Raw genomic sequence first — 25,952 nt, 5'->3', positions numbered from 1 at the left:
CGTGTTTCTCTCTCTTCTCTCTCTCTCTCTGTATAAGTTCCCATCCCTCTGCAATTTTAATTTAAACTTTGTACTAACATGTACGAGCTTTCAAAGTTTAACATTCTTGCATACAGTATTAATACACACAGGCCATGAAAATCTGCAGGGTCTAATACTGCATGTCGGATCAAAATTACTGGGAGTATAGAGAAATGGGATAGTCTCATGAGGAAGGCTTTTCTTTGTTAGGATTTTCCTCACTTCCATCAAATACCTTGTTCCATCAGCATTCAAGATTTGTAAATGTGAACACATTCAGGGCCCAAATCTTGGTTTTGACCTCAACCCCTTGGTAATAATGGCATGGGTGCTAGTAGAATCAGTCCACTTGAAAATGGAGTGGAAATTAGCCTTTAAAAATAATTTAATGTGTTGCTAGTGTCAATTGCTGGAATCATGGCTATTCAGCACAATGTTTCCTGCACCCTTTTCCTGATGAATGGCCAGAGTAGCATAGGAACCTGTTAGTGAGAGTCTAATTAGGTAATCTTCCTCGTCAATGATCTCCACTTCACATTGTGGTAATTTGGTATTAACACAGTTCTGTAGATTTCCAGGGCCATTTAGAAACAAACTAAGAAAATAGCCAACTTCTACACTGTCATTTGTACCACCCTGTGCACATATTTATTGTACTCTTCAATTGAAATAATACACATAACTGCTTATAGCGTCATATTGTAAGAAGAAATTATTTTACCTTTCGGCATGCCTAATTGATGACATTGAGTAATAGTCTTCATTAATGATATTTGTGCACAATAGACCAGAATATATGACTGGTGGGATAGACAGGCTAATGCCTTCACAAAATGAATGAGAATGTTCAATTTATGAAACAAATTTAGCTCAAAGATATATCAAAACATATATTGACCACAGAATGAGCTATACATAGCAAAGCGTTACATTTGTTAGGTGTGACCTCTGCAGTAGCTTCAACTTTTTGATGTGGTACACTGCAACACAATCTTTCAGGTCAGCAGTTTACCACTCCTCTGCAACATTTACCGGCAGTCAGTATTTACACATATTTTTACACAAATTATTAAATAATGGTGAAAGTAGTATTTGAGAGCTTTTCAAGAAATATACTGCCTTGGTTATAATAGACAAAGTTTAGCTGTGGCTGTATAAAGTGAATGCTGCTGGGGCATGGCTTGTTCTTTCTACTGTCTATTGGCAAACAGTAGTATTTTTATATTTCATACTTTATGCTTTTTATTTTCTGAAGCTGAAACTGTAAGAAATGTTATTCACCAGTGATACACAGTAGTCATTTATGCAGGTGGTTACATCACAATGACAGTTTCAATTTTTGCATATAAAGTACAAATTATATTTGTATTACAAAACTATTAATTGATAAGAGTAAGCACATCATTTTATTAAAAAAGAATTCTTCTCAAACAAAGTATTTGGCTCCTTGCGGGATGCTCCTTGTGAAGCGAATGTGTTGACTTTTCTTAGGGGTCCTTATGGATTCCTGGCATCAGAGCGTCCACTACAAGAAAGAAAACTGCCAGTTAAAGAAATGTCTTCTCTCCCAACAAAAGCACTTTAATACGATGTCCTTGTAAATATGAGTGCAATAGAAAATTGTTACTTTTTTAGTCTCACTTATCTATTAAGTTTCCTTTTTCTCTTGTCCAGTTGGTTCTTAGCTAAGACTTGTTTCTAGGCATTGTAGGTTCAAACTTCACTGTGGACCAGAGGATGTAACCCACCAAGCTTGGATCTCACACACCAAGCTTAATGGCTGTGAAGTAAATCTCACACACAAGCTTGTTGGCTATGGCATGAATCAAGGAATTCTGCACTTTTGGAAGTATTGCATTTGAATAAGTCATTAAACCGAGGCAAATCTGCTTTCTCAGGGATGTGTAAAATTCTACAACACTACTTGGGAATAGCATTCCTCTTTCTGCACTCTTGCTTTTGCTCTCTTGGCCAAGACTACTAAAGCCAGATTGCCTTGTTATTAATCACTTGATTTGTTTGTCTATGTGACAGCAATAACTAGTCCAGAGTTAAAAGGTTGCCTTTCGAAGTGTTTTGAGAAGTTACAAACCCATTATAATGTTAATTGGTCCAAAGGAGCAGGTTTATGAGCAAAGGGAGCTCAATTCCAAGTTCCAAAATGGAATCTTGGAATTATTGTATCACCATGAGATCCAGTAATGCCAACATATAAAGTCAACGTGTGCCTAGTTCCTTAGGTGGATCAATGGTATGAGAGCAAAAAGACTCCATTTGTTTAATGCTAGAATTGAAACAATTTTAGGATGAATGCTGAATTTGTTTTACTTGCATGTGAACAATGGTTGATTTATTCATGTATTATGTACAGAATTAATCAATAAATATATGCTGCTAAAACAGAACACTTCAAGTTTCAGGATACTGTGGAAAAATAGAGATTTGGAGCAAACCGATGAAAGAATGTAAATTTAAATTATTCTTTTCTTCAGCTTTAAATAGACAGAAATATAGAACGATAAAACATGAGGAGGTCAATAGGTCCATTGTGTCTTTGCTATTTCTGTGAAAGAATGAACAAATGAATCCTGTTCTCCAGTATCTCTCAAAGCTCTGAACATTTTTTATCTTCCAACTATTTATCAAATTCTCTTTTTGAAAGGTATCAAATCTATTTTGATCACCTATTCAGGAGATGCAGTCCATATTATAATTATTTGCTATGCCATCAAAATCCTCTCTCTTGTTATTTTGCCAATTACCTTAGCACTGTGTCATCTGGTTACTGTCTCCTATGCCATGCAAAACAACACGCAATTACTCTATCGAAACTGCTCATGATTCTGAACAACTCCATTATTTTTGGCTAATGAAGAAGTACAGTTGCTACAATTTCTCCACATAACAGATGTCCTTCATACAAATATTGTGCTATCAGGTTACCCCTGACCCCAGCCCCTGCCCCCAAACACACCCACACATATAAACATTGTCTCACACAATGTTTTCTCAAACACACATTTGTCACCTCACACATATGCAAATTTTCTGAACACACACGCACATACACATAATAGGACATTGTTTCTCAAGCTTGGTTCCCACAATTGAAAAAATGTACTATAAATGGGGTTCAGTGAATGACCTATAACGGTTTAGAAACACAGAAACAGAAAATAAGACTTGGTGTAGAGTAGTGATAAACGGCTCCATTTCGGAATGGCAGGCAGTGACCAGTGGGGTACCGCAGGGATCAGTGCTGGAACCGCAGCTTTTTACAATATATGTTAATGATATAGAAGATGGTATTAGTAATAACATTAGCAAATTTGCTGATGATACTAAGCTGGGTGGTAGGGTGAAATGTGAGGAGGATGTTAGGAGATTACAGGGTGACCTGACAGCTTAGGTGAGTGGTCAGAGCATGGCAGATGCAGTTTAATGTGGATAAGTGTATGGTTGTCCACTTTGGTGGCAAGAACAGGAAGGCAGATTATGACCTAAATGGAATCAATTTAGGTAAAGGGGCAGGACAAAGAGATCTGGGTGTTCTTGTACACCAGTCAATGAAGGTAAGCATGTACAGGTACAGCAGGTAGTGAAGAAGGCAAATAGCATGCTGGCCTTCATAACAAGAGGGATTGAGTATAGAAGCAAAGAGGTTCTTCTGCAGCTGTACAGGCCCTGGTGAGACCACACCAGGAGTACTGTGTGCAGTTCTGGTCTCCAAATTTGAGGAAAGACATTCTGGCTATTGAGGGAGTGCAGCGTAGGTTCACGAGGTCAATTCCTGGAATGGTGGGACTACCTTACGCTGAAAGACTGGAGCGACTGGGCTTGTATACCCTTGAGTTTAGAAGACTGAGAAGGGATCTGATTGAGACATATAAGATTATTAAAGGAATGGACACTCTGGAGGCAAGAAACATGTTTCCGCTGATGGGTGAGTGACGAACCAGAGGACACAGCTTAAAAATACGGGGTAGACTATTTAGGACAGAGATGAGGAGAAACTTCTTCACCAGGAGAGTGGTGGCTGTGTGGAATGCTCCGCCCCAGAGGGCAGTGGAGGCTCAGTCTCTGGATTCATTTAAGAAAGAGTTGGATAGAGCTCTCAAGGATAGTGGAATCAAGGGTTATGGAGATAAGGCAGGAACAGGATACTGATTAAGGATGATCAGCCATGATCATATTGAATAGTAGTGCAGGCTCGAAGGGCAGAATGGCACCTATTGTCTATTGCAGGCGATTCAGCTCTTTGAGCCTATTCTGCCATTCATTATGGTCATGGCTGATCACCCAACTCATTGCCCTGTTCCCTCTTTTCCCCCATATTGTTTGAACCCTTTAGCTCCAAGTGCCATATCCAACCCCTCCTGAAATCATGCAATGTTTTGGTCTCAACTGTTTTCTGCAGTAGCAAGTACCACAGGCTCAGTACTCTCTGGGCGAAGCAATTTCTCCTCATCTCAATCCTAAATGGTTTACCCCATATTCTTAAACTGTTTCTGTGCTCCCCAATCATCTTTCCTATATTTATCCTGTCTTGTCCTGTTAAAATTTTATAGGCTTCTGAAATCCGCCCTCATTCTTCCAAGCTCCAGCAAATATAATCTTAACTAATTCAAACTCTCCTCGTACATCAGTCATGCCATCCCAGGAATCAGTTTGACAAATATTTGATGCACTCCATCTCTAGCAAGAATAACCTTTCTCACATAAAGAGACCCAAACATTACTTCAGACTTGGTCTCACTAAAGGCTGTATAATTGCAGGAAAATATCCCTGCTCCTATACTCAAATCATTTCACTATGAAGGTCAACTTACTATCTGACTCTTTCACAGCCTGCTGCAACTGCATTCTTACATTTAAAGACTGGTATACGAGGTCTGGTTGCATATTCATAGAAACATAGAATCTCTACAGTGCTGATAGAGGGCATTTGGCCAATCAATCTGCACAGACCCTCCGAAGAGCATCTGATCCAGATGCACTCTCCCACCACCCTATCCCTGCAATCCAGCATTAACCACAACTAATCCCTCTAGCCTACACATATCTAGACACTACAGGGCAATTGAGCATGGCCAACCCATCTAACCTGCACATCTTTGCAAACATTGCCTTCTCTCAATTTATAGTTAAGCAGATAATAACCCACCTTCCTGTTTTTGCACCCAAAGTGGATAATTTCACATTTATTCACATTATACTCCATCTTCCATGTATTTTCCTGCTCACTTAGCTTGTCCAAATCACACTGAAGCATCTTTGCATCCTCCTCACAGTTCACTCTGCCACCCAGCTTTGTGTCATCTGCAAATTTGGAGATGTTACATTTAGTACCCTCATGGGACCTAGCATTCTGAAAGCCATCAGTTTATTCCTATTCTTTGTTTCCTGGTTGTGGGTACGTTTCTCAAGCTGGGAAGCTGATTTGCAGATGTTTCATTCCTTGTCTAGGTGACACCTTGAATGCTTTGTGAGCATCCTGTGAAGTGCTGCTGCACTGTGTCTTCTGGGATTTATTTGGTTCTGTTCCTACTGCTTCCCATTGCTGGTTATGGTTGTTCGTTGTAGTGGCTGGTATATTGGGTCTAGGTCCATGTGCTTGTTGATGGAGTCCGTGGATGAGTGCCATGCTTCTAGAAATTCTCTGGCTGTCCTATGCTTAGCTTGTCCTATGATCGTTGTGATATCCCAGGCGAATTTGTGGTCCTTGTTATCTGTGTGTATGGCTATTAGGACAGCTGGTCATGGCGTTTAGTAGCTAGTTGGTATTCATTGATTTGGATTGCTAATTGGATGCCTGTTTACCCTATTAAGTGTTTTGTACAGTTTTTGCATAGAATTCTGTAAATTATGTTAGTCTTGCACGTGATAGGTAAACGGTCTTTTGTCCTAGTGCATTGTTGTCTGAGCTGTTGTAATTCAGGACCTGGTCGGTGTGTGTGGCTTTCTTGTACACTTTTGTAATTCGTTCTTTACACAAATCTTGAACACCTACAGGTGAGAGATGCGAAGACAAGCAAGGAAATGGGAATCCTGTGCCAACCATCTAAGTGCTACCTATGAACAACTCCGATTCTGACATGGATGCTGAAGGAATCAAATACTCCCACCCTGTGTCAGATACAGACCACCAATCAACAACCCACAAGCCAGAGAAACAGTCAGTCAAAACAGTCTCAGGATGATCCAGGTTACGATTACTGGCATACACAACAGACTACACAGGTACAGACAAGAAATTGCACGCCAAAAATCATTAATTTCAAAATTAATCAATCAGGATTGAACAGGCCATCACCGTAGGATAGAACAGAACCACGTACATAAAGAGACCAGCACTACAAGACAAAATGACTAAGCTAACCAACAGCAGAAAAAGTCAACATGGCAGATACCTGGGTTAGAAGCCTTTCCGACAGACAGCTTACAGGCACAGAAAAAGCCGTTCTAGCCAAGGAACTCAACTACAACCATAGGAATGCAAAAACAACAGACTTCCTAGCTGCACTAGAATGTATGCTCAGAAATAACAGACTAACCGAAAAGACAAAGCAAACAGTCAGACAAACTATTGTACCCCTATTAACAAAGAAAAGACAAATGAACAACCTCAACACTAAAGAGGGAGAATCCCTAAAAACACTTAAAAATGACAAGAACACAATCATAGCACCAGCACACAAGGGCAGAATGACAGTTATCATGGACAAGATGGAATATATTCGGAAAGCAGAGAAAGTACTTGCAGAAAGCAACACCAACCTACAGAGGGAGTGTGACCCCACACCACAGTAACCAATAGAATAAACAACACACTATGGAACTTGCAAAAAAAAACAGGCTAATAACCAGGATTGACCTACAAAGGACGAAACCAGAAAGCATCAACACCCCAAGATTTTACAGACAACTCAAAGTACATAAACCAGACATACCACTTAAACCCATTGTGGCACTCCTGGGAATGCCATGTCATAAGCTAGCAAAAGAACTGCACCAAAAACTAAAACATCTTTTAGTGGATCCAAGCACTCTATACAATCATCCCAGGAATTCCTAGACAACATCAAGAACACAAACACAGACAAGGACGAAGCAATGGTCTCACTGCTGTGCCCCTCGCTGAGATATTTGTATCATTGATAGTCACTGGTGAGGTGCCGGAAGACTGGAGGTTGGTTAATGTGATGTCACTATTTAAGAAAGATGATAAGAAAAAGCCAGGGAACTACAGACCAGTGAGCCTGACGTCAGTGGTGGGCAAGTAGTTGCAAGGAAACCTGATGGACAGAATTTACATGTATTTGGAAAGGCAAGGACTGATTAAGGATAGTCAACAGATGGACCAATGGGCTGAGGAGTGGCAAATGGAGTTTAATTTAGATAAATGTGAGTTGCTGCATTTTGGAAAAGCAAATCAGAACAGGACTTACACACTTAATGGTAAGGTCCTAGGGAGGGTTGCTGAATGAAGAGACTTGGAGTGCAGGTTCATAGATCCTTGAAAGTAGAGTTACAGGTAGATGGGATAGTGAAGAAGACGTTTGGTATGCTTTCCTTTATTCGTCAGAGTATTGAGTACAGGAGTTGGGAGGTCATGTTGTGGCTGTATAGGATGTTGGTTAGGCCACTTTTGGAATATTGTATGCAATTCTGGTCTCGTTTCTATTGGAAGGATGTTGTGAAACTTGAAAGGGTTCAGAAAGGATTTACAAGGATGTCGCCAGGGTTGGAAGATTTGAGTTTTAGGGAGAGGCTGAATAGGCTGGACTGTTTTCCCTGGAGCCTTGGAGGCTGAGGGGTGACCTTGTAAAGGTTTATAAAACCATGAGGCGTATGGATAGGATAAATAGACAAGGTCTTTTCCCTGGAGTGGGAGAGTCCAGAACTAGAGGGCAGAGATGAGAGGGGAAAGAAATAAATGTGACCTAAAGGGCAACCTTTTCATGCAAAGGGTTGTACGTGTATGGAATGAGCTGCCAGAGGAGGTGGTGGAGGCTGGTACAATTATGAATAGGAAGGGTTTGGAGGGATATGGGCCAAGTGCTGGCAAATGGGAGTAGCTTAGGTTAGGATACCTGGTTGGCATGGATGAGTTGGATGGAAGGGTCTGTTTCCGTGCTGTATGTTTCTATGACTCTTTAACTACCAGCCAGACCTCTCTGACCATTGGGATTCATGACAGCCCATAAATCTACAGCCATGCGCAGACAACAACTCACCAGGACAAAAGACCTAATACCATCATGTGCAAGACTAACGTAATTTACAGAATTCCATGCAAAGATTGAATGAAACACTATGTAGGGTAAACAGGCATCCAATTAGCAATCCAAACCCATGAATACCAACTAACAATAAATGCCACGACCAGCTGATCCTAGTAGCTATACATACGTGATGACAAGGACACCAAATTCGCCTGGGACATCACAACAATCATAGGACAAACTAAATATAGGACAGCCAGAGAATTTCTAGAGGCATGGCACTCAGCCACGGACTCCATCAACAAACACATAGACCTAGACCCAATATACCGGCCACTACAACGAGCAACCGGAACCGGCATCCGGAAGCAACAGGAATGGAACCAAATAAATTCCAGAAGACACAGTACAGCAGTGCTTCACAGGTGGCTCCAAAACACTGAAGATGTCACCTAGACAGAGGACAAAACATCTGCAAATCAACTTCCCAGCTCGGCAAATATATCCACAACCACGACAACCAGTACCCGAACTACAAAACTTTACACAAATCTTTGTTTCCTATCTTGTAACTAATTCTCTATCCATCTCAATGTGCAGTACTCCCATTGTGACCTTTGTTGAATGCCTTCTGAAAGTTCAAATAAACTACATCCACTGGTTGCCCCTCTTTAACTCTGCAAATTACATCATCGAAGAATTCCAGTACAGTTAACAAATGTAATTTCCCTTCCATAAATCTATGTTTTCCTTTTTTAATTCTATGCTGACTCTGTCCAATCGTACTGTTTTCCAAATGCTCAGCTCTTAAATCTTTTATAATGGACTCAAGCATTATCCTTACTACTGTCAGGCTGACTGGTCTATAAATCTCGGTCTTCTCTCTGTCTCCCTTTTTCAATAGAAGGGTTACATTCACTACCCTCTAATGCGTAGGAACTGTTCCAGGGTCTATACAACCTTGCAAAGTAATCACCAATGCATCCATTATTTCTAGGGCAACTTCATTTCAAAGATGTGGGGCTCTGTGGATTTATCACTCTTGAATCCCACCAATTAGATGGCTTTTAGTTGAGGGTTGGATAGACCCATTTGCTACAAGCTAACTGTGCCCCTCATATCCCTCTGTCAGTGATGCTCAACCTTAGATAAAAAGACTTAACCTCTCACCATTGAATCTCCAAAGACTGAGGCTAATTGGCCAGCAGCTTCTAGCAAGGCAGGGCTTCAACACTGAGGGCTGCAATTCACTGAGAAGTTTGCTGGTCAGCTCCTGACAAGCTGATTGGAGCTTGAGCAGATGAGTTTTCTAACTGGTGCTGCCGGTGAGTCAGTCACCACTGAATATGTCTGCCCTTTAACTGTAAAATGGAAAATTTGAGCCTTAAATTTTAATTAATTGAGAACTTGGGAACAAGGAAAGAAATATTGGAAATTAGTTTGAGAGTGAACAAATATTTTGCATCAGTATTTACCAAAGAGGCGGTTTATTGAGTAAGAGACAAATTCTGAAATTGTTAAAAATGAGATGAGAGATATTGTTAAACAAGTGTAGAGTAAGGATCTGGGTCCAAGATTCTCACAGAAATGGGTGAAGAGAAAGTCCCACCCCAATGACGTCAACCTTGTTGGCATGAACCTACCTGGTCACCTTGCCTTCCTTGGTCCCTGACCAAGTGACAGCCAGATCTGTCAAACCAACTTGGCCTCGAGTAGGGAACATTAACTCTGTACCCACACCTCCCCCCTCACCTCTGTCCGAGGCCCTAAAGGATCCTTTCACATGCAATAAAGATTTACCTGTACTTCCACACATGTCATCTACTGTGTCCGTTGCTCTTGATGTGGTCTCCTGCACATTTGGAAGAAAGGACGCCAACTTGCGGAATGTTTCAGAGAATATCTCTGGGACACACGCACTAAGCAATTCCACCTCCCTGTAGCCGAACACTTTAATTCCTTCTCCGGCTCCGCCAAATACATGCATGTCCTGGGCCTCCAAAACTCGAGCCACCTGACGCCTGAAGGAAGAACACCTTATCTTCCGCCTTGGGACCCTCCAACCACATGGGATCAATATGGATTTCACCAGTTTCCTCATTTCCCCTCTCCCCACCTTGTCCTGATCCAACCTTCCAACTTGGCACTGCCCTCTTGAATTGTCCTACCTGTCCATTTTTCTTCCCATCTATCCGCTCCACCCTCCTCTCTGGCCTATCAACTTCACCCACCTTCATCTACCTATCGCATTCCCAGCTACCTTCCCCCCAGCTCCACCCCACCTCCCATTTATCTCTCAGCCCCCTTGAGCCATCCCTTAATTCCTGATGAAGGGCTTATGACCAAAACGTCGATTCTCCTGCTCCTCAGATGCTGCCTGACCAGCTGTGCTTTTCCAGCACCACACTCTTCGACCTTTATAGAATTACACTGTTATAGCAGGAATCTGCATAAAAACCAACTTTTTCTTATCTGTCATCAGTTCTGAAGAAAAGTAACCTGCTTGAGGACCATCTTATTCACCAACTTAACATTCACACCCTCCACCAGTGTTGCAGTGTGCAGCAGTCTGGATAATCCACAACCTCTGTGACTTTGAGCAATGAGGGAAACAACAGGTTTCCCTCCCCCTGCAAGTTACTCCCCAAATCAAGCTGTATGGAAATGTATAATATTGTTTGCTGTTGCTGAATTAAAATCCTGGAACTCCTTGCTTATGATCACAGTATAGGGAGTGCTTACATCACATGGACTACAGTCAAACAAAGTGGTAGCTGTCAACCATCTTCTCAAAGGCACTTAGGGAGCAAAAGACGCCAGCCTTGCCAGCGAAGACCACAACATAACTATGAATCAAAAAGGGTTAATTCTAATGGGGTCGATTTTAAACTTAACAGCTGGGCTTAAGACTGCATTATGGATCAGTTGCCCATTGCGGAAGTGCCTGATTTTCATTTCCACTAAAAAGGATGGAAATGAAAATTAGGTGTTTTCTGTAAGAGGTCAAAGATTTGCAAGCATAAGGTGGCTGGGATAAAACCTACCTCAATATTTCTTCTCAAATTTCCCTCCTGAAATCAATATGCTTTTTAATTCAATCATCTTCATTTACCTGCCAATTCCTACTTGTCATTTAGATTTTCCCCTCTCATTGTACAAATGCTGCTTTTTGGTTTGATTTACTTGAGGTTCTTGATTATATTTCAGCTTTATAACTAATATCTAGTAGAGAGTGCACTAAATGTAATATCAGAGAAAGAAATGCAGGATTAAATTAGTTTTTTTGCTAATACTTGTTATTAAACTGACACCGTCTGTAAATTCTCAGTTTACCTCACATTTGCTCTGCTAAATACTTCCTCTTCTTCTGAGGAATCTTTATAATGTGATCCATGACCCATTGATTTCTTACGAACTGAATCCAGAGGCTGATACAAATCTTGAAGCCAAAGTGGTTTTGGAAGCTCTATATCCTCATCCAACAGGGGTGCCTGATAAATAGTGCAATATTTTCATATTGATTAGGTAACAATGAGTAATAGATTAAAAAAACTCTAGAGCAGTATATTGCTCAAAATAAATTTTATTGAAGATATTGATGCAATGGAGTTAATGCTCTATGCATCATATTCCCGCTGAAATTAATGCATGTAAATATAAATAATCAGTGCCTTTCTTTCAGTTGGGATGTTACCTTCTGTGCATCTTTAGCTGAACTCTTCCCAGTTATTCGCTCTGTCATTTTCTTCAGAGGGCTGTGTGCAAAAAACACATAGGATTGTTGACATTTGTGAGCTTGTTTTACATAAAAATACAGACGTTACAAAAACCAGAAGGGAACATTACATTTGACTACTTATTTGTAAACAGAATATTTACCTCTTGTATGGCTTTTTACAACCAGCTTCTCCTGAAGCGTAAGGTGTCTTTGATTCTGACCTTTGAGAGCAAATCTATTATCAAGAATAAAAAAAGGACAATTTTGCCATAAATTAATAAAACAAAGAACAAGTGGCTTCAGAACAGAATTTTATCTAAAAAAAACTCCAACTGCAAAATTGAAAATGAATAACAACTTTTGAATGCCATCACATTAGAATTGAGACTTTTTAAAACAGGATGAACTCAATAGGCACATAATCACAGAAACTTAAATTTAAGCAAAGAGCATTTGTAGGTTTGATATGAAACTTGAATCCTAAAACTTTGTATTGGAACAAGTGTTAGAAAGCTATATTTTTCAAGGATGCTGAACTTAAAACAGTAACATTTGAGGGATTTTTCTATTCCTTAGCATTCATATTCTGTTACAATAAATAAATAACAAGGCCAGACTTTTGTATTTCTAGATCTGTTTTACACATTGACAGTTACATGCAGCTTTTTCTGAAGTGAGAGATTTTTATTATGTTAATGTCTTTGAAGAAGAATAAAAGTAGAAATCCTGTATGTATAGAACTCTCTGTTGCAATAAGGATACCAACTTTACTGCTAAAGTTTTGTGGATCCCTGTTAATCTAGGGATATTTGGCGTGGAACATTATCTTAATTTGTATGTCTATATGCAGCCACAACATCCTCTGTGCTCAGTATGCAATATCTGCTCCTGCTCTGTCATTTTCTCTATCAATACTGCAAAAATATAAAATATGGCTGTGTATATATTTCATGAACCCAATTGTTCATTTTGCATGATATATCTGCTTAGTTTTCAATCTGATTTACATTATACTAAATTTTTCCCCAATATTTTAAAGTCTCACATCTGTAACTGTTTATATTTGTGCTTTCCAATCATGTAATAAATGATGATTCATCTTCTGGTTGTGTCTTAATTCTTGCAAAATTGGGGACCAAATCTTATTCTAACCAATTATGTTCAATAATTTGTTGATTCCACCCCATTCTGCACTCGCCTCTTCCTGGCCAGTCCTGAATTTTGGATCTGTCCCCCAGTGTTGCACATTTCCTTTGATTCCTGGTCTGCCAACGGGGTTGACAACTCTAGCTGGGTGTATTCCTGGCTACTGCTCAGGCACCACTCTCTTGCAAATGGTCACTCATCACATTGATCTTCATGGTATACAATCTTCCTACACCAAATGGAAAGCAAACAGGTTCTTTATCACTCAATTAGAGGATTATTTTCTGCCAAATCATCCTTCTTCCCAAATTAGTAACTGAAAGTTTTCTAAGAAAGTTGGATAATGCCCCTGTTATTTGCTGTTGGCCTTCAATTTGTAGAGACTACAGAATAATCTTGAAGGATTGGCCACCTATCTTGTAATCTACTCTTCTCCAGGTCTTAACCTTGATTAAACTATCCTGGTTTGTTATTCTGTCCATCTTTTCTGATTGTGTTTCTCCTCCTAGCCACTTCCAAGCAACTATACTCTTCTTCACTGGGACTGGGATTGGTTCAAGAATATTGCTGTGTTACCTTCATTTACAAGGCTAGGGCATGTTCTTTGATCTTGGACCTAGTTCATCACTATGCCTGTAGAAAGACTGTCATTTCAGTCCTCCACTTGCCCTGCAAAAAAAACAGATCTTTGACACCCCAAATTGTTTCCTAACTATGTCAAATCCACACAATATGCTACCACTTGACTTGGATTAAGTGGTTCTTCTCAACTATTCTTGATTCTTTAGCTTTGCCTTAATCAAACCTTACAACATTGGAACCTTCTCCCTCAGGCTAATGTCTGCCCTGCAATCATTATTGCTTCACTTCAGTGCCTTTTTCAAACACCATTCCCTGAAAGCTACTGAGTGAATATTGGTCTGAATTTTTTTTGGCCACATGTATGTTTCATTAAAACCTTTGTAGGAATTCGCACCATGAGACCCAACAAGATTTCTCATGGTATGTTACCAAGCATGCTTAATTACTGACCCTTCTATATGGCATCCCTTATGTGCAATACTATCTTTTCTTACGATGCACTATTCCTGGAGCAATTTGCCACTCACTGGAAATCTGCTGAAAGACTGGCTCCCTGGCACCCATGCCATATTTGTAAGTTTGCTGTGCATCCTGATAAGCAGTGGCATTGACATAGCGTGAGGGAGAGAAAGAAATTAATTAAGGGCACTTTGGTGGCACAGTTGGCATCAAACTTGCACAAATGTTTACATTCATGTAAAGTTTAACTGTTTTGCCTTTATGTCTATGCTGTTGAGTCTGTCTATAGCCTTGAACACAACTGTGCCAGCCTGATGCTTAACTTCATATCCACAAAGGATGTACCACAGATTGATGTCTGTGATGCAGAATGTGCAAGCAAGGTGAACAATGCATTTACAAGGCAATATATTTTACTGACACCATTGTATCTTATCCTATGACATCCCTACTTTTTCCCCTTGGCTTATATTTCAAAGGTATTGATGTGAATGAGGATGGGCCACAACACACTGCAGCACACCAGAACTGCAAAAAGAGGAAGAGGAACACCTGTACAAGGTATTCACCAAAAACGGATACCTGCGCAATTTCATCAACAGATGCCTAAGAGAAAGACAACGGAACGAGGACAGGCCGCAACCCAAAGGACTAGCCACACTACCATACATCAGGAGCATTTCAGAACTGACAGCCAGACTACTGCGACCACTAGGACTTATAACAGCACACAAACCAACAGCCACCCTCAGACAACAACTCACTAGAACGAAGGACCTGATACCCAGCATGAGCAAAACTAATGTAGTGTACAAATTCCCATGCAAGGACTGCACAAAACACTATATAGGACAAACAGGAAGACAGCTAACGATCCGCATCCATGAACATCAACTAGCCACGAAACGCCACGACCAGCTATCCTTAGTAGCCACACACGCAGACGACAAGCAACATGAATTCGACTGGGACAACACTACCATTATAGGGCAAGCCAAACAAAGAACAGCCAGGGAATTCCTAGAAGCATGGCACTCATCCACAAACTCCATCAACAAACACATCGACCTGGACCCAATATACCGGCCACTACAGCGGACAGCTGAAACTGACAACCGGAAGCGGCAGTGACAGGCCACTATAAATGCCGGAGGAAACACCACAGAAGCGCTTCACAGGAGGCTCCCAAGCACTGAGAATGTCACCTAGACAGGGGACGAAACATTTGCAACAAAAATTTCCAGCTCGGCGAACAGAACCACAGCAACATTTTCTTTCCCATTGCTTACTTTTGATATCCATCACAACATTGGAATGTCTCAGTAAGTGCTTTACAGCCAGTGGATTCTAACCTCTGTGTATTGGTGAGGCTCCGGACATCCAGATATCCTTTGTGATAGCCCTTCCTGTGAACCTCACTGGCTTCACACCTCCCAAGTCCCTATCCAGCCCATCCAAATGGGCCTGCACATATCCACCAGTCCTTGGCATACTAGGAGAACATGCCAAGTGTTGTCATACACTGTTTACTATCCTTCCACACAACCCCATTTCCAATCATGTTTTATTATATGTTCCCCTTGTTCAGATACTGTTGCCTCTCTTTACAGTTGAAGTCCCACAGTCTGCAGTCCCCAGTCCTGAAGATAAAGTTTCCGAATCTGCTTCCCATGGCAGCAGCCATGACCCTATGTTACCCCATCTCCCTTTCCTCTTAGTTTTTTGTGGATGGTCCATCCCCTTGTGTGATTTTGTTGAGCAGCCTCAAATAGGAAGTGCCCAGACCTCTGACTAATGCCTCTACATCTAGCCTTGGCCCCTAGACTGACTAAAAACCACCGTCATGACTGCAGAAGCATGGACTGCCGGACTGAGAACACCTGAGTGGGGCCAAAAACCTGGACTGGTATCGGAGGTGACTTTAACCTACTGTACTGGGAATCCCTAACTGAAGGTTGCCTCCATGATCTTCATTGAGAATACCTTCCGTAAGACTCTGAAAAATGCTGCTTGCTTGCTGTAAATGCAGCTTGTTTGCAGCGTAAGCTGCTAGCACATGGATTTATGTAGCATGCTACCAAACAGCAAGACATTTGCCCCCAAACTGAAGACTGCTGACCAGCAAGACAAGCTGCCTGGTTATCTGACTGTGCTAATTGGCATGGCTTGGTAAGGCCTGGATGCTGCAAGTATGCATGTAGGTGTTAAAAGAATGAGCTCGAAGAGAACAAGCCAGCAGCCCTAAGATGCAACCTGGTCCATTTACTGAGCTGGTGAGCGTCCATGTGCACAAAGTGTCCTTGTAGCAGACTTCCAATGCTAGCTGCTGGTGTGCCCTGCAATGCAACTATGTATTTCCTGAGTGCCCTGCATTTGGAAAGGTGCCACGATAGTCATGAGGGCTTGACAAATATAGATACCAATGTCTGTGTATGAGGGGTTCTTGTGGCTGGTACCTGTGGTTTATGACCTGAGGTGCTGTTTAGTGATGAACAACATGGAGGCTCTTCACAGCCAGCCAAAAGCTCAAGTTGCCAGATACCTGCTCTATCAAAATTTCTTGATGTCTAGCTTGTTTAATGCATTTGGGAAGGTAGAAAGCTGAATGTTAATGAGGCAAGTTGTGCTGTTAATATAGAATAGAATAGAATCCTACAGAGCGGAAACAGGCCCTTTGGTCCAACAAGACCCTCTGAAGAGTAACCCACCAAGATACATGCCATTAATAAACTATAATTACATCTTAATTGGCAACCTACACTGTCTAGCATTGCTTGGTAAAACCATAAAAAAACGCAGCAAGGTGCAGCAATGTTGATAGGCTTTGCTGACTTCTTGGAGAAAGTGAGGACTGCAGATGCTGGAGTACCAGAGTTGAAAAATGTTGTGCTGGAAAAACACAGCAAGCCAGGCAGCATCCGAGGAGCAGGAGAATCGAAGTTTCTGGCATAAGATTCCTGAAGAAGGGCTTATGCCCGAAACGTCGATTCTCCTGCTCCTCGGATGCTGCCTGGCCTGCTGTGTTTTTTCAGCACGACATTTTGCTGACTTCTTGCCTGATTCTGCTACAAATCTTGCCATGACCTACATCGCTTAGAGTTTTACAAGGTTCTACCCATTATTTTACTGCCAAATATGTTTGTATGTTCTTCACATTTGTGAACATGGAGGACTACAGTGATTTTGTAAACTAAAATATAATAGAACTTTGAGCTGACTTGTTTTTAGCCTTATGTTGGAATCTCGGGATTATTTTTCATGAAGTGGCAAGCTTTGGAGAGTATAAGGCCCCTCATTTAGTTACATACAATTTAAAACAATGCAGCTGTGACGTTAGCAATGACTCTTAGGTAAGTGAGGGTGGAGGAGCAACCAATGGTCCTCAGGGATTTCACTCATTGTGACTGGGGGAACAACATGAATTGGAGCCATGTGAGCCTGAATTCCTAGGCCAATATATTGTGAAAATGATAATTTCAGAAATTTGTATCATATATCCTTGACAAACAGCAGATGTTCAGTTAAGAAAACATTAATTAACCACTTAAGAAATTCTGCATCATTTGGATCAGGCCAAGCTATCGATCAAAAAATTCAATACTTAGAGTTACAGACTCTGGTTGGACATTTTCTGAATTACTTTATTACATGACTCCCTTTCGAGGGATTTCCCCAGCCCACAAGTTTTTCACTTTCTAAGACAACCTTGGAGAGTTGGAAACCATTTATCACTATGCGATATGAAGGAATTGGTTCCTTCCACTGAGCCAAATTGACTTCAAAGCAGTTTGTTTAATATTCGCACTGAAATCAAACATATGCCAAAGAAACATCTAAACATTTAATGAGTTTGAGGAGGGAGCACAGATAAGACACAGAGCAGAGGTATAGCAAGCAACTTTGCTGAGCAGTAAAAGGGGAGTGGGGGGTTCAGAATTATGAAGCACTAAGAGTCAATAATCCACATGACCATACTATTTAGGGAGGTATGGTGGCTCAGTGGTTAGCAATGTTGCGTCATAGCACCAGGAAACTGGGTTCAATTCCTGCCTCGGGCTACTGTCTGTTTGGAGTTTGCACGTTCTCCCCGTGTTTGCGGGGGCTTTCCTCCGGGTGCTCTGGTTTCCTCCCATGTTCCAAAAGATGCACAAATCAGGTGATTTGGCAATGCTAAATTGCCCATTGCGTTAGGTGCATTAGTCAGGGGAAAATGGGTCTGGGTGGGTTACACTTCGGAGGGTCAGTGTGGACTTCTTGGGCCGAAGGGTCTGTTTCCACACTTTATGGAATCTAATTATACAAATGAAAACAGAACATTTCAGATCTGCATTGAAATTTGGTCTTTTATTTTCCTCCTTTTAATTCCTTTGAAATTCATGCATTAATATGCAAACAAGCATGTGCAGATAGCAGGGGTAGACCAGTTAGACATAGCAAATAGTAGATCCATAAAATCACTAGTCTACTATCTGCAATAACTGGTCCTTCTGATGGATCTTGCACCTCATCTTCTTCAAAGCTGTTGAATGCTGTAAACTATGGAATACTGCAAAAGTCAGAATTCCTACTTTAGAAATTTCCAAATGTAAAAGTTCTGTCCATTACAGCATTCTGCAGTCTGAAACAGTCAACAAACTCTCCTTGAAGTAAATAGCAGGCACCCCACTTAACAGTTGCAAGTGTGGCTTTAGTAAGCCAACTGTTTGCTATGTGAAGCTTTAGTCTTATATATTTGCCTTACACTATTACATTATTGGACATACAGGACAGAGTATTCCCAGGCACGAAATGACACGTGCATTGGCAAGAAAGTTGAGAAAATTGCATGAGATGGTCCGTGAATAGCTTCTTAATATAGAGACCAAAGAGAACTATTTTCCAATCATATGCTGAACAGTGAGATGAGATTCTCACTAATGGGTATCAAGGGGCCTACTTCCATGCATCAGCATGCACAAACATCTCATTATAAGTTAATTTTGCTTCTTTTCTATACCATTTCCCATTTTCCCACTCACTGGATAAATTAATCAGTGACAACACCAACATGGAAGTCAGAGCAGTTATTTGGTTATTCCAGTTCACTGGTTGCTCCATCAGACCTCCATCTTGTGATTTCACAAAACTGGAGACCTTCCTGCAAACATAAGGCAGCATATTGTGTACATGTGCTCAAGGAGTTGTATGAGTACAAATGATAATGCCCTGTATCGAAGTGAAATCATAAATGTGGAAAATGAGTCAGCCTGTACAGTTGCTGCCCATGGAAATGTTCATATGATAAAACTGAAGGTGCAATCTATTTTATGTAGCACTGCACAGCATATTGGCTTATTCTAGATTCCTCTTGTGGGTGAGTCTCGGAGCAGAGGAGATAATCTCAGCAACAGGAGTTGTCCATTTAAGGCAGAGATGAGGAAGTATTTTTTCTCTCTTATTGTCGTGAATCTGTGAAATTCTTTCCTGCAGAAGGCTGTAGAAACTGAGTCATTATGTATACTCAAGACTGATGTAGAAAAATACTTCATCAGTAATCGGAACAATGGTTATGGGGAAGAGGCTGGAAACTGGAATTGAGGATAATCACATCAGCAATGAACTCATTGAAGGGCAGAGCAGATGCAATGGACTGAATAGCCTACTTCAGTTCCTATATCTTAGGGCCTATGGTCTTATGCCTCCTGCAACTCCTGCAACTGCTATTGCAATGAGCTGATTTTGGGACATTATATACTTGCTATCAGGAAAATTTCATGGTGAACCTTCATTTTACAACTTATTCCAGACTAAATCCAGAAGGGAAATCCAAGGCCTACTAAGGTGAGAAAGGCAGTTAATTTGCCATTTTTAGGATTTTAGCTGGAATTAGTCCCTGGACCATGTTTCACACACCGGAAGATACCAGAGACCATGGCAGTACTGGGACAATGCTCCTTGAACTGCCAAGGTGGAGAATTACTAATGGGAAAGATAAATACTGTATGTGGGGATTTATGGGTTTGGGATCACAGGGAGAGGGGACCAAGGATGAGAAGTGAGGGCAGTAGGATAGATTTCAGTGATCATGCCCTGCCTTAGGTAAAACATTTATCACAAAATAGTACAGATCCGGAAACTTTCCCCTTTAAAAATGATAATTTTATCTCATTTGTCAACCTACTGGGGATGCCACATTTTTCCTGTCATGTGCAGAGCTGCAGCAACTTGCTGTCATGTTAACATTTCTGTTCTTAGCCTACTACAGTGCTTCATTAAACTCAATGCAAGTTGGAGGAAAATCACCTCATTTTCCACTTTGGCACTTTCCAACCTCTAAACTCCATATTGACCTTTACAACATCAGAGTATGACCTCTGTACTCCATTTTTCTTTGAAGTGCAACCTTTAACAGCCATGTCTTATTAATTTTGCTCTCAGTAGAATAGACCCATTTTCTCCTTTCTTACAACTAACATTTACAGCTGTTTTGCATATCTATCTCTCTTTTACTACCATTATCTGCTTTTGTCTTTTGCTGTGGACACCCTCACAATCTATTCCACTTGCACTTCCTCTCCCTCAGTCTACAGCATACTGCAGCCCTTGTTTTTACCTAGCATATAAACCACCATCATCCACCCTCTTTCAGTTCCAAAGAAGAGTCATCCTTGATTTGAAACGTTAATTCTGTTACTGTTTCTAAAGATGTTGCCAGATTTGTTGAGCTTCTTCACTACTTTCTGTTTTATCTTCAGTGGCTTACTCAGATACTTTAGAAGATATTAAAATTTAACCATATAGTATGCAATTGAAATTACACATAGACATTCATTGAATAACATAAGCAAACAGGTTACAGTTTACAATACAACATTTAATATTCATTTTTTTTCTTTGTGTCAGCTCATAAATGTTCATATTAAATTAATTTAATCACGCAAAAATTTTAGGATCTGAACTTGCTTTTGGCATAATGACCTAGTTCTAAATTCAGTACTGCTCTCCAAACCTTTGATTTCTGTGATTCTGCTCCTCTTAAATTAGAAATTTGTGTTTTACTGTCCTCCAATATGTAAAATCAAATTATAAATTTGTTCTGACTTGTCAAAATAGGTTTAATTTCATTATTTAGTGCTCTGGTGGAATTACATCACAGGAAATTGTGATGATGACTGTCTAGGCAAAATTAGGTTTCATCAGTTTACAGAGATTATATTAAAACTTTTTAGGGTACTGGGCATATTGCACATGAGCATGTATTTTGTAATTTCACATTCCTATCCAAAAAAACCACACAGTAGCCAGGTATTCTGGCTCATGATCTTTGTGCATGTACTTCCAGCTGAAATGCAGGGTTCATCACATACCCTCTGAGGAATTCATTTCCATTTCATAATTTATTACTCTGTAAAGTGGAGGTGCTTGCTTTGGTGGTTATAAATATGAGCTACCAGGATGATTCCATTAATATTTGAGGAAATATTGCTTAATTCAAGGTCTGAATGAAAAAAAAAGGTTTTCGGGATGTCTATCAATTTGTATAGAATATTAAGGTACGGTACAGATAAGGAAACCCTGACTAAGTAATTTTCCTGGATGATTTATTTTTAACAGGTATGACTTTTCAAATCATCTGCCAGGCAAGGAACAAAAGTAGGGATATTAAATATGTTTAAAAAAACAAAAGGTTACTAGGTTAAGTGAATTTGAGTACTATAGGGAGTTGTTTGAAGGGCTATTGAGGGCATTTGTCAAGCTTAATCTATGTTTGTGACCTTGTTGAGATTGTCTTAAGTTTTGTTTTAAGATCAATGCCTTTTAGCTTATTTTGCCCCTCAAATTTTCCTGAGACGACGGAGTTATGGTGATTAATTTGTTATTTATAACATAAGCACAAAATGAATGAACATGCCAAATGTTCCTGTGTTTAAATTAGAGACAATGCTTATTTGGTTTTAACAAACTTTAAACAGATAGCTACTATTTACCAATGCTAAATAGAGCCATAGAGTCATAAAAATGTACAGCATGAAAACAGACCTCTCAGTCCAACCCGTCCATGCCGACCAGATATCCCAACCCAATCTAGTCCCACCTGCCAGCACCCAGCCCATATCCCTACAAACACTTCCTATTCATATATCCATCCAAATGTCTCTTAAATGTTGCAATTGTACCAGCCTCCACCACTTACTCTCGCAGCTCATTCCATACACGTACCACCTTCTGTGTGAAAACGTTGCCCCTTAGGTCTCTTTTATATCTTTCTCCTCCCACCCTAAACCTATGCCCTCTAGTTCTGGACTCCCCCACCCCAGGGAAAAGGCTTTGTCTATTTATCCTATCCATGCCCCTCATAATTTTGTAAACCTATATAAGGTCACCCCTCAGCCTCCGACACTCCAGGGAAAATATCCCGAGCCTGTTCATCCTCTCCCTATAGCTCAAATCCTCCAACTCTGGCAACACCCTTGTAAATCTTTTCTGTGCCCTTTCAAATTTCAAAGCATCTTTCTGATAGGAAGGAGACCAGAATTGAACGCAATATTCCAACAGTGGCCTAACCAATGTCCTGTACAGCCACAACATGACTTGCCAACCCCTGTACTCATTACTCTGACCAATAAAAGAAAGCATACGCATACCAAACGCTTTCTTCACTATCCTATCTACCTGCAAATCCACTTTCAAGGAGCTATGAACCTGCACTCCAAGGTCTCTTTGTTCAGCAACCCTCCCTAGGACCTCACCATTAAGTGTATAAGTCCTGCCAAGATTTGCTTTCCCAAAATGCAGCACCTCACATTTACCTGAATTAAACTCCACCTGCCACTTCTCGGCCCATTGGCCCATCTGATCAAGATCCTGTTGTAATTTGAGGTAACTGGACTTCAGTAAGGCGTTCGACAAGGTTCCCCATGGGAGACTGGTTAGCAAAGTTAGATCTCACGGAATACAGGGAGAACTAGCCATTTGGATACAGAACTGGCTCAAAGGTAGAAGACAGAGAGTGGTGGTGGAGGGTTGTTTTTCAGACTGGAGGCCTGTGACCAGTGGAGTGCCACAAGGATTGGTGCTGGGTCCTCTACTTTTCATCATTTATATAAATGATTTGGATGCAAACATAAGAGGTATAGTTAATAAGTTTGCAGTACTCAAAGTTATCCCTCCAAATAATAAGACTGGAAAAGCTAACCAACTCAGGGTAGACAGGGAGAAGCACCTAATCAACTAAGGGTAAGTATATTGAGATTTCCCTTCCAGTGCAGCATCTTGCTTCAATCAGGCACAAGTCAATGCAGCGAAATCACAGTGCTACTGATTGGGTAATTAATTTTCGAATTGGGAATGCCATGAATTGGGTGACTGATTTTCATGCCTGACTCTTTGATGTGAATCCCACTGAGTCAGGTTTTCCTTCCAACCCCAGTGAAGAAATCAAAATAGTAAGGAGCAAAACCTACCTCTATTAGACAAACCACTGCAATAATAATCATCACTACAACAGTAACTGCGATAGCCAGAAGAAGCTTGTGCCCATATTCCACTGCTGATAAACTCATCTGCTTCTACAACAGAAATAGAATTTAAGTTATGATATGAATGACAAAGTTTACTTTGTAAAAGAGATATCAGGACATTAAAAAAAAGTAAAAAAAACATTTGAGAGTAACAGAAAATTTACAAAAATACAAAATGAAGTAGCATTTGTAACATTTGATTCAAAGAGTCTTTGTTGGTTCCTCTCACACATGGAAGTCTCCAGTAACATGCAGTTCTGCTTTTCATTCCTTTAAGGTTCTTCCAGTTACCACTTTCATCCAATTGACAGCCAATGCATTGAAACCTTTCTTCTCTGCCTGATGACAATAGCCTTCAAATATGGTAGAAAGTAATGATCTTACCAGCAATTTCTTACCTTCTTCAAATGTTCATTGATACAGAACAAAAATCTTTCAACTTTAAAATGTTAATTGTATACTAATCCATTCATTTTTACTGTATGATATGACATTTTTGCAATGTAATGTGATATAATAACCAGGAACAAGGAGGGAATAGGATTGATTAGTCATAGAGTCATAGAGATGTCCAGCATGGAAACAGACCCTTCGGTCTAACCTGTCCATGCTGACCAGATATCCCAACCCAAACTAGTCCCACCTGCCAGCACCCGGCCCATATCCCTCCAAACCCTTCCTATTCATATACCCATTTAAATGCCTCTTAAATGTTGCAATTGAACCAGCCTCTACCACTTCCTCTGGCAGCTCATTCCATATACATACCACCCTCTGTGTGAAAACGTTGCCCCTTAGGTCTCTTTTATATCTTTCCCCTCTCACCCTAAACCTATGCCCTCCAGTTTTGGACTCTCCGACCTCAGGGAAAAGACTTTGCCTATTTATCCGATCCATGCCCCTCATAATTTTGTAAACCTCTATAAAGTCACACCTCAGCTCCGACGCTCCAGGGAAAACAGCCCCAGCCTGTTAAACCTCTTCCTTATAGCTCAAATCCTCCAATCCTGGCAATATCCTTGTATATCTTTTCTGAACCCTTTCAAGTTTCACAACATCTTTCCGATAGGAAGGAGACCAGAACTGTTCGCAATATTCCAACAGTGGCCTAGCCAATGTCCTGTACAGCCGCAACATGACCTCCCAACTCCTGTACTCAATACTCTGACCAATAAAGGAAAGCATACCAAATACCTTCTTGTGTGGAAACAGGCCATTTAGCCCAACAAGTCCATACTGACCCAACGAAGAGCAACCCACCCAGACCCATTCCCCTACCCCACATTTACCCCTGACTAAGGCACCTAACACAATGGGCAATTTAGCACGACCAATTCACCTAACTTGTAAATCTTTGGATTGTGGGAGAAAACCGGAGCACCTGGAGGAAACCCACACAAACATGGGGTGAATGTGCAAACTCCATACAGACAGTCGCCCATGGTGGGAATCGAGCCAGGTCTCTGGTGCTGTGAGGTAGCAGTGCTAACCACTGAGCCACTGTAAATTAAGAAAATAATTGAAGTAAATTATTCTTCCCTTCCAAACCATTTAAAAAAAAATTCTTAATCTCGAGGTGCAATATTATTTTTGAAACTAAGGATTAATTTTGTGAGGCCATGGATCTTCAGCACAACTTGCAGGTGCATCACTATTCTTTCACTGTGACTGGGACAAAATTCTCAAACCCTTTCCCTAACAGTCCTTGAGTATACATACACTACACTGACTGCAGTGGGTTCAAGAAGGCAACTCAATACTACCTTCTCAATGGTAGTTAAATACGGGGAACAGATGCTAGCCTAACTACTGGGGCCCCTCTGCATTCTGTGAATGAATAAAAATAAAATACTGGTTTTGGAAAATTGGCCTCTGGCTTTATAAACCTAATTTATGATGTTCCCACTTCGGCAAAAAAATAATTTTCTACAGAACAAAATTGACAATATTTCAAAAGTAATCTATTGTAGTGAAGAGCTTTAGGCCATTTAAGAACATGATAAGTTACTGTACAAATGCAAGTTCTTGCTTGTTTCCACAGTTTTTGTAGATTTTACCATCAAGGATCCTTTCCCACTTGCCTTCATTCCTGAGTGACAGAAGATATGCGACATGCTAGTTTGGTTAAGTTTGAAATACTCTCAACTCTGAGGATTTAAGTTTGAGATCACAGCTTATAAACATGGTTGTCATTTCATAATAGTGTTGAAAGATGGAACATTGTTAGTTGTTTACTTTGTGGAGAAGACATTCAATCAAAATCCAAGTTAAGTGATTAGAATCGCATAACAATATCTGAAG

General features: G+C 40.6%; 2 protein-coding genes across 5 annotated transcripts in view; one reads left to right on the top strand and one right to left on the bottom strand.

The window, feature by feature from the left end:
- Window positions 1–6,108, top strand: part of LOC122539994 (interferon alpha-A-like) — a 57,489-nt gene extending 51,381 nt beyond the window's left edge. The window contains exon 4 of the mRNA XM_087977908.1: window positions 6,034–6,108. Within this exon, the coding sequence (XP_087834034.1) occupies window positions 6,034–6,099 (66 nt within the window). The 3' untranslated portion in view covers window positions 6,100–6,108. The remainder of the gene's footprint in view (window positions 1–6,033) is intronic.
- The window catches only part of LOC122539990 (leucine-rich repeat-containing protein 37A-like), a 212,278-nt gene continuing 186,975 nt past the window's right edge, over window positions 650–25,952 (bottom strand). For 3 of the 4 annotated variants that reach the window (XM_087977903.1, XM_087977906.1, XM_087977905.1), the window contains 5 exons: window positions 23,595–23,699; window positions 12,126–12,199; window positions 11,941–12,001; window positions 11,580–11,737; window positions 650–1,546 (listed from right to left, as the gene is read on the bottom strand). In XM_087977903.1, coding sequence (XP_087834029.1) covers window positions 1,519–1,546; window positions 11,580–11,737; window positions 11,941–12,001; window positions 12,126–12,199; window positions 23,595–23,699 — 426 coding nt within the window. In that variant the 3' untranslated portion in view covers window positions 650–1,518. The remainder of the gene's footprint in view (window positions 1,547–11,579; window positions 11,738–11,940; window positions 12,002–12,125; window positions 12,200–23,594; window positions 23,700–25,952) is intronic. The other variant, XM_087977904.1, reaches the window with a different exon arrangement.

Source organism: Chiloscyllium plagiosum, unplaced genomic scaffold, assembly GCF_037043375.1.
Source record: "Chiloscyllium plagiosum isolate Xiang-an unplaced genomic scaffold, Cpla_swu_hap1 HiC_scaffold_32, whole genome shotgun sequence".
NCBI lineage: Eukaryota > Metazoa > Chordata > Chondrichthyes > Orectolobiformes > Hemiscylliidae > Chiloscyllium > Chiloscyllium plagiosum.
This window is presented reverse-complemented; position numbering and strand designations above follow the sequence as displayed.